The sequence below is a fragment of the Drosophila innubila genome, assembly GCF_004354385.1.
Source record: "Drosophila innubila isolate TH190305 chromosome 2L unlocalized genomic scaffold, UK_Dinn_1.0 4_B_2L, whole genome shotgun sequence".
NCBI lineage: Eukaryota > Metazoa > Arthropoda > Insecta > Diptera > Drosophilidae > Drosophila > Drosophila innubila.
Genome location: NW_022995372.1, coordinates 24,830,485 through 24,840,051, shown reverse-complemented (window position 1 = coordinate 24,840,051; position 9,567 = coordinate 24,830,485). Strand labels below are relative to the sequence as shown.

General features: G+C 36.7%; 1 protein-coding gene across 1 annotated transcript; it reads left to right on the top strand.

Moving 5' to 3' along the window:
• Nucleotides 1–5,032: 5,032 nt before the first annotated feature.
• On the top strand, nt 5,033–5,425 carry LOC117781259. The gene has a single exon (XM_034618012.1). It carries the CDS (start codon nt 5,033–5,035, stop codon nt 5,423–5,425), a length of 393 nt encoding a protein of 130 aa, XP_034473903.1.
• Nucleotides 5,426–9,567: the final 4,142 nt, after the last annotated feature.

Genomic DNA, 9,567 nt, shown 5'->3' with positions numbered 1-9,567 from the left:
GCAAGACAAATATTTTGTAATATTATCAGTAGAATTTAGAATTTCGTCACATTTTCTATTCAAAAACAACAAAAAATAAAATTCTTTGACTTCATTAAATTATTTCTCGCTCCAATATTGGTTAGTTTTATAAATAGCCCAATAGAACTCAGAAGATAAGTTAATATATATTCTTAAAATATATATTTATAGTTATACTTTTTTGATAGGCTTACTTCTATCAGTTTAAATTCAAAGAAATTTTTGAAATGCCGAACAACGTAATCGCAAAGCACAAAATATTTTGAATTTGAATATTTAAAATAGCAGTACAAAACGGATCCCATATCTTGTACACCTTTTCCGCGTATCCCTGTGCTCGGTATTCCGCATCACGTATTCGCCGCGTGGCCCACAAGCAGCCGTTAAAGTGTCAACAAGTTGATGATGAATGTGACGCTAACATGCTGCTGAGACTGGCGAAGGACACTTGCTCAGTCAGATATTCTAAAATCCAGCCAAAGTTTCGTTAGCTCCAGCAACAACGGGAGGATGGGAAAATCAATCGATATGCTGAATACTCGTAGTCAATATTTGAATATTCAAAAGTGCTGTGATTTCCATTCACTTGATAGTCAATTGGGCGCTCAGCTCCAAAGCCTCTATTGTTTGACTATTTACTAGCTCATAAAGGGTCCTTCTATCTGTCTCTCTTCCTCTCCGCCTACCCCTTTATCTGCTCCTGCTGCTCCTGTTGCTGTCGATGTCGCAGGTTAAACTGCAGTTGCAGCACAGGATGTCGACGCCGGTGCTCAAGTGGCATGCATCCAAGTCCAAGAGCCCTACAAATTTTTAGGCATTAGCAAGTGTGTTGTCATCGTTGTTGTTGCTGTTGTTGTTGCTGTCGTTGTTGTTATTATCGTTGTCGTTGTCTGTGCACTTGGAATGTCAACGGCATTGTTAAAATTCGCTTGTGGAGCTGTGCGTGGGCGTGATTCTCGCTAAGACACAAATGCAATCAATGCTTGCAGCTATTTTTGTTGTTGTTCGTGTTGTTGTTGTTGACGCATTCACTCAAAACAATCAGGCAACCCAAAACAGCATGCATGATGTGTCAGACATCGCGTTGTGCACTCTTTGTCGGCACTTAGACGCCTTTAAATATGCAACATTGACAAGTGCAGTCAGGTGCCACTTTGTTGCTCAGCTTTTGCCTAGTACTTCATACTCAGCAGTTCAGCACAGCCAACTGTAGCTCAACAAAGCTGAGCTAAAGAGAGAGAAAGAGAGAGTCAAATATTCTTTCAAATATCCTTACATTCAAATCTGTTGACTATTGCTTTTGAGTAACGTCGGAATCGATTGCATATTTTTTTCAAATTTATTACAAAATTATAATATTAAATAATAGATATAATAATAATAACAAAGCTCTTAATTCTAGATTTAAAATAATCGATTGCCAGGTGTCATTGCAGTTGTCGTTTCATAGTCTCTCAAAATATGAGTCCTCCTCTTCTGCCTCCTTTTCTTCCGGTTCTTCTGTTAACCGGATTGTTGCTTCCTTTTCTATAAAATTTGCCTTTTCCTTTGCCATTGCGACGCCTTTTGATGACCTTCTTGCCAGGTTTTCTCACAATCTTGAACTTGATTATCTTTTTCGTCTTACCCCCCTTGGAGCCTTGGGATGGCGGGGTTGTAGTTTCAGTGCCATCGGTGGGAAGAGTAGTTTCTTCTTCGGCTACTGTCGTCTCTCCGTTGGGGGCTTCTGTTGGTGCCTCTGTTGGTGCCTCCGTTGGCGCCACGCACTCGGGATCCTCGGGTAAGGCTTCGCAGTCGACGCAGTCAACGTCAGTGGGATCTTCCTCGCAGGTAACAGCTCCACCTGGTGGCAGGTAGGCAAATGCCAAGAATGCCAGGGCTGCACAGCACACAATAACTCTTTGGGATCTCATTTTAACTATCAGATAATGAGATTCAATTGTTAAATGATAAACTATTGTCGAATTGCATACAATTTATACCACTTCCGAATTAGTTCAATTCGACCCAAATACAAATAATGCGAACTGTGAGAATATTTACAATATTTGCAAAGCTGTTTTGGTATTTTCAGTGGCACGTGATTCAATAACTAAGGGTACAATTTCAATAATTATCAATAATTGAACATACTTGACAACAAATAAATATAACAAGGTTTTTCGATACTAATATAATAGTAATTTAGGGCAGCGGAATAATATGTTATTGAACAAACATAAAGGTGTTCCAATTTCGAGACATCCATTATGTTAATGAGCATTTAAAATTGGAATATAATCCACATATATGTGAGGTGTAATAAAATCGTCTATGTCCTATATAGTTTCGAAGCTGGCTTTATTATAAGAAAAGTGTGCTAAATATATGTATGTTGAGTAATTGCCTGATTTTCTTATATTCATAACTCAAAGCGAGGGGAAACCACGAATGCCAACCCAAAACTGTCAAAAGTTATGAATTTGCTTGGCACGCACACTGACACACACAGACAGATAGACTGCAACGCACACAGATACGCACACAGCTGAGGCAACTGCATAACAATTAAAGTGCAGGCAATTTAATTTGGTACAGTTACCGCAGCAGAAAACCAAAAAAAAAAATAGTTGCTCGCCTTAGGCCTCGCAGATAAATCACATAAATTTATTATGATGATAGCATAAATCATAGGAGCATATATAAAATTGCAGCATGACAGCGATGCTGTTGTTGTTGGGGCATTGTTTTCCTTGTCTAAACGCCGCAAAATATGCAGTAAAACCAGCGAACAGGCCGAAAAGGACAGGGAAGCGAGATTGGAACCGGGTAGGAGACCGGGAACAAGAGCGAGAACGAGTACCCAAAACCAGAACCCCTGTCAACGCTTGACCACTTCAAAAATGCACCGCTGTGGCGTAAATTTTCGGACAGTTTCCCTAGCATCCCCCTTGGAGCGACAACCCTTGGAATGCATTGCTCTAAAATCACTAAACAAAAAAAAAAACAGAGTATGTTGTGCTATGGAGATTATTTTCTTGTTTTTGTGTGCGACAGCTTGCAGGCAATCCTTGGCTTGGTACTGCATTTTGCCGTTTTGCAGTTGACGTTGCCCGAACTCTGTCGGTTTAGCAATTAGTTTTTATTGCCTTGTTTTTAGTATACCCCGCTCTACTGCATATGGATGGGTATACCAATTTTGTGTAAATGTTCTATTTAATATTACATAGTTGACCCTTACCCGAATAAATACTTAAGTATTTAATATTAGATTATAATTCCAGAACAAATTAATCAGAGAGAATTTAATGATTAATGGAAGTAGTCTAAATTAGAGGAGAAAACAGGAAAAAAAAAATAATTGCATTTGTGTTTGTTACCTAATATTATTCTATTACACACTTTTATATTTAATTTAATATGCATAGCTTCACTATAACTTTTTATAGAGTTTAATTAAACTAAATTAAAATACATATCGTAGAGCTTTAATCTTATTTCCATATATATACTTGACTAATTTTAGCAAATTCACCAAGACTTACAAGAACAATAAATTCATTTTTAAGACTTTCATTAATGTAAACTTAAATCTATGGAGCGGTTTTTATTCTTTAGTTATTTTTAGCAAGGGCAGGGTATTTTCAGCTGCATCAAATTTGAGTTTCGAATATCGCGAGTTAACTATCATTTGGTTTAGTGCTGTGGCGGCTGTCAATTTTCATTGGCCGCCATGTTCATAATTTCCATGTTAATATTGCCCTTGAGTCATAACTCAGCACTGAAATTAGCTCCGTTGTGCTTTGTCTATTCCCAAAATGATGGCCACAGCAAGAGGGACAGTAAAATCATGTTTAGTGCAATTAGCATATGGGACAGTTTTGCTGTGAACTGTGGGCTTAGTCCCGACGGTTATTTATGGATTTCATAGTTAAAAACCTTGTGTAGGGATTTCTCATCATCAATACTGTTGATTGGTGACTAAACTGCAATATCGAAAAACCAATTTTTAATTTTATGGAAGTATCGAAAAAATAAAGGAACTTCAATTTTTACTAATATCAAAACTCAACAAAGTAGAATGGTTGACAAATCCGCCACACAAAAAAAAAAAGTTTAATATCTACATATTTTTAAGATTTATAAAATAATTATTTCACATGTTTGTCAACAAAAGATTAAACACAAGAGATAGACACGTCGAAAGATTCATGAACTTCGATTTGTTTAAATACAAATAAAAATTAAAAATGAACCAAGAAAATATTTTTTTTTTTAACTTTAATTAAAAACAAAATTTCTCTCCAGACTTCGAGACAGTTGAAAATTTTTATCTAATGTACAATTTTGATGCTGCTGGGTTGTGCTGAAATAAACAGGGTTCTACAGAATATTCGATAAATTATGTATGCAAACGTTTAACATATCGCCTGAAAAACTGAAAAATTTCAACAAATCTCATTAGCTAATTTTGAGAGACGTCTGGCAAAATTCTACTCGGATATGAATAGAATTTACGCAAGAATTATTCAAATATTCTTATTAATGCGCTAAAATTGATTTTCAATCGAATTATTTTCCGAATAACCAAATTTCGCTAATCAAAAAAGGAAATCCAAATTATGATTCCTATTTGAATATCACAATGGAGCACATACACATTTAGAACAAATAACACTCAAAATGAATCAATCAGAAAATTTGGGGAAAATAAAATGCAGAGAACTAAAAGCTTTATTCCTTTGCCCTAGATTCAGCCCCATGATACGACAATTATTGGTTGCATAGCTCATTTTATTTATTTGTCATTATTAGCTCGATTATTTGGTACATGTTCATATCAGTTATTATTAAGGGTAAAAATTCACACAAAAATTGACTAAACAGCTGAACAAATAGTGTTACGATTGCCTAAACAGTTTAAAATATTCGCTTTAGATTGAATTGAACTTATACCTAATTGGCATAAAATGTTGAAAATTCGGTAATAGTTTATCATTCAACAGTAGTATTGCATTATCTGATAGTTAAAATGAGATCCCAAAGAGTTATTGTGTGCTGTGCAGCCCTGGCATTCTTGGCATTTGCCTACCTACCACCAGGTGGAGCTGTTACCTGCGAGGAAGATCCCACTGACGTTGACTGCGTCGACTGCGAAGCCTTACCCGAGGATCCCGAGTGCGTGGCGCCAACGGAGGCACCAACAGAGGCACCAACCGAAGCCCCCAACGGAGAGACGACCGTAGCCGAAGAAGAAACTACTCTTCCCACTGATGGCACTGAAACTACAACCCCGCCATCCCAAGGCTCCAAGGGGGGTAAGACGAAAAAGATAATCAAGTTCAAGATTGTGAGAAAACCTGGCAAGAAGGTCATCAAAAGGCGTCGCAATGGCAAACAATTCTCAAAATTCGGCAAATGGTAAATGGTAAACTGATAGTGGAATCCAATAACGATAACAGACCATCAACAACAAACTAATGTCACAAGGAAATATGATAGTTCGAACAGATGTTATACTTTTAAATATAGAATTAAGAGTTTTGTTATTACAAAAAAACAATTGTTGTAATGATTTAAGGCTTGTCAGTTTGCTGAGCTCATACTTTTTATATACATGTTAACCAGGGAATAACACCGGAATCGATTCCGGAAGCGTTAACCGAAACTAATCGTTTCCTTTTTAGTTCAGATCCGGATCGTAACCGAAATAAATTCTCTGTCCATAACCGAATACCGAAACGTTAAAACCGGTACGGTTAAAGAGTTGACCAACTTCAAACTATCAAAACTTGATCAAAACTGACCCGATTTTCAAAAGGAATGTTATTTTGGACTTGAAGTGGCCTCTAAATTCATTATGTATTAAATTTTTGTTGGCTTAGAAAATTTGATTATTTTCGACCTAAATTCGATTTTGATGCTAAGGGTCCCCCCTTTGAAATTTCGAAAATTCAAAATTTCAAATCTCAATCAACTCCTTATGTCTTAATTAGTATAAAACAACAATTTAAACTTTAATCTGAGACCTTTTATTTTATTGTAAAAAATCATGCCAAATTGAACAAAAATTTGGACTTGTAAAGTGGCTAAATCCGCAGTATGACCAACTTTAAACTGTCATAACTTGATCAAAACTGAACCGATTTTCAAGCAGAATGTCATTTTGATCACGATTTGGCCTCAAAATTCATTCTTCATTCAAATATTTTAAAATTCGCTACAAAATTTTATATTGATTTCGATGTCATATTTATTATAAAACATGTTAGCATTTTAAAATGTTTGAAAATTGATTTGTTGTACCGCTTCGTACCGGTACTGATACCGCGACAGAAAGAAAAAACTGAAATAGAACCATTTACCGAAATAGTTATTTCGGGACGTACCGGAACCGAAGCCGTAACCTATATTTGTTTCGGCTCGATTTCCAAATGTTAACCCCTTTTGGCGAAATCATCACGTGCTCCGAGGAGGAACCCACCAAACTATTAAATTAAATTTATCTTTAGTGACTAAGGTAAGAAGTTACTTGTTACCAGTTACTGTCCTGTTTTGGACTGGAACGATTCCTGGAAATCGAGCTGAATCATAACCGTTTTTTGTGTTATAAACACAGCTTTATACAATTTAAATTAATAAATAAGAATAATAATTTAAAGAGGCTACAAAAAGCTTCACAAATTAATTTTATTAAATTTAATTTCAGCAGTTAACAAGTCAGAAAAAAAATTTTTATTAAATTTAATTTCAGCAGTTAACAAGTCCGTGAAAATTTGACAAGTATAATTAAAAAATGCAAATTTTAGGCAAAAATATAACAATAATTGACTTTTAAGTAGATAGCTCAAATTCCATTTGGTCTGCCATTAAATCAAAAAATGTCCAAGGCGGCATAACTTAGCCAACAAATTGACTGTCTTAATCATTCAGACTGATGTATTTTAAACTCCTCGACTCAATGTGACGCTTATGAATATGCAAATTAGGGCGCTGCGGCAAGAGAGAAGGATAACGAGAGAGAGAGAGAGAGAGAGAGAGAGAGAGGAGAGAGAGCGAGAGAGAGGGAGAAGAAGTGGCATCAGGTGTGACATTACTGAGAGTTGGTTCATTAAACTTTAGCTGCCCCGAAAGTGTGCAGCAGTTAATTAGCTGACTGAATTTGCAGCCTGCCAAGACATAAGTTTAATGAACTTGCCGCGCAGACGAGTCAAAAGGGGAGTGGGGAAAATGGGCGGGTTGCAATAACTAAAATCAAAGCGTTTGGGCGCAAGGACACCGCCCCAAGGCAACTGCACAAATTAGTAACAGAAGCAAAGGACCAAAAAGGATATGCGAAAGTGGTCAACAATTACGACAGACGGTGAGTCAGACGGTTGGAAGATTGGGCGCACAGGCAGCAGCTGCTTCTCAGCGGCATAAACGGCAAAAGGACCTCAATGAATGACATTTAATTATTTCATCAAGAAAGCAAATAGCCCAAGGAGCAAACAATCAACTTCCACCCAACATAAGGCATTGGCATATTCTTTCTTCTTATTATTTTTGTTTTTTTCCCCACACTCTTTTTTTTTTTGGGCGTAGCCACATAACGCCATAAGCAGACGTAACCCACAGCACACTCAGTACCCAGAAAGTTGCAAGTTCAAACCAAATACAGCCTGAAAATGCTGGTTGAACGCCCTCAGCTCGTACGTGGGCAAACAATGACTTAATTTTCGGGTTGTGCAAAGATGCTTAAGACCAAAATGTTTGCAGTTTAGCAACATTATCAGATATTAAATCAAAAAAGCAATTCTCTCTTTGTAGTACAAAATATCGCAATATTTATTTCAATAATATTAAATGGTTAAGACGATTTAAAAATCGTTTTTTTTATCATAATATCATGTTTTCAATATTAATTTTTAAATCGTACTGCTTTCGTCACTAGCGTGGACTGTTGATCTCCATTTAACTTACTCCCTGGACACTCCATCAATTAGTCAACTCACGACTCTGAATTAATTATGCAATATGACAATCACGATAAAAATGCGAGACACAAAGGGAAATGCGTCCCCAGTTAAAAGCACAGGAGACTCGTGCTTGAGGAGAACGTGTTGTCCGTCTAAAATTTGTCTCCGTCAATTACGCAAATTGTTGTTGTCATTATGTAAACACTTGTTTATGTCAAATTTGACATTTGATACGAGCGACAAGAGGGTGCATGAAGTGTCTGAGTTGCAGACTGTGTCCAGTCCACACTCACACACCCCTCACACACACACACACTTACACACACTCACAAACACACACACAGCTCAGTCACAGTCAATGAAAGGCAGGCAGGAAGTGCTGTGGTCCAATATGTCAGCTACCAGGTGTGCTTAGACATGTTCATGTTTCACTTGATTAAGTAGGCGCTGAGTTCGACGAAATGCTTTTTAGATGGCCCCTCAACAGCAGGAGCTCTAGGATAGTCAAAGCGGGGAGAACGAAGCGGGAGCGGGGGGATGAGCGGGTCAATGAACGTGCCAAATTATTGACAGCGTGACACAAGCTCGACCAACACTCGGAATATTTTGCCGCATGCCTGCCAGAGTCTTGATTAATTAGACGCAAAAGCCATTGAACCAACTGGTTTCTCTTGCCCTCGTCCTGACCGAGTGCGTGCACCAAGGACCGCGTCATAAGTCGACCCAGGATGAAGTTGAGTTTAGTTGAGTTGAGTTGTTCATTAACACTCAGGCAGGAAACATTGCCTCGCTTGAACATTGGACGTTTTAATGCTTGGGTTAAATTATTTGGCCTCCACATGTCGAAATTTGAAGCATGTTGTTAAACTGAGCTGTTTATAACATTATTAAGTTAGATCTATTCATTGAATAACTATGTAATTATTTTAAAATAAACTTAGAGCAACAACTGAATTTTCTGAAAATGTCTTTTATGCCATTTATTTTAAGCATTTTTGTACTTAATTCCGATTTCCCATTTGTTTTATGGCAAGGCTGTAAAAAAAGACTACACATAAAAAGATCAATTAAAATTCAGTATTATTTTAAAGTGCTGTTAATATTCTGTTAAGCTAACAGAAACGGCGACACTTTACTATTTACTTGGATAAATACAAAATTTGCTACTCTCTAATCATATAAGTTCGAATTATTTGAATCCTAATCAATACTTAAGATAAGATAAAATATTATTCATAAAAATAATTGACCTAACGTAAATGTAATTCAAATTGAACTTGTTCAACTGATCACATTGCTCGTATGTACCAAAATTGAAACATATCTTTATTGGATTATCAATTTATCGTCTTAACCCATGTTCAATGCATAACCAAATGCTTCAACATTTGCAAAGTGGAATTGAAATGTCTTATCGTATTCTGAGATTTTACTTGCTACTTAAACGATACAATTCACGATTCTCTTTTCATTCCCTCATTCACATTCTTTGGCTTTCCTCTCTCAATCTTTCTTTATTCTCTGTGTTGGCAATGGCCACTGTGAATCTCGTATTTCGACTGCTCACAATTTTCGCAATAAAATTTCGATGCGCTTATCGAATTCTTCT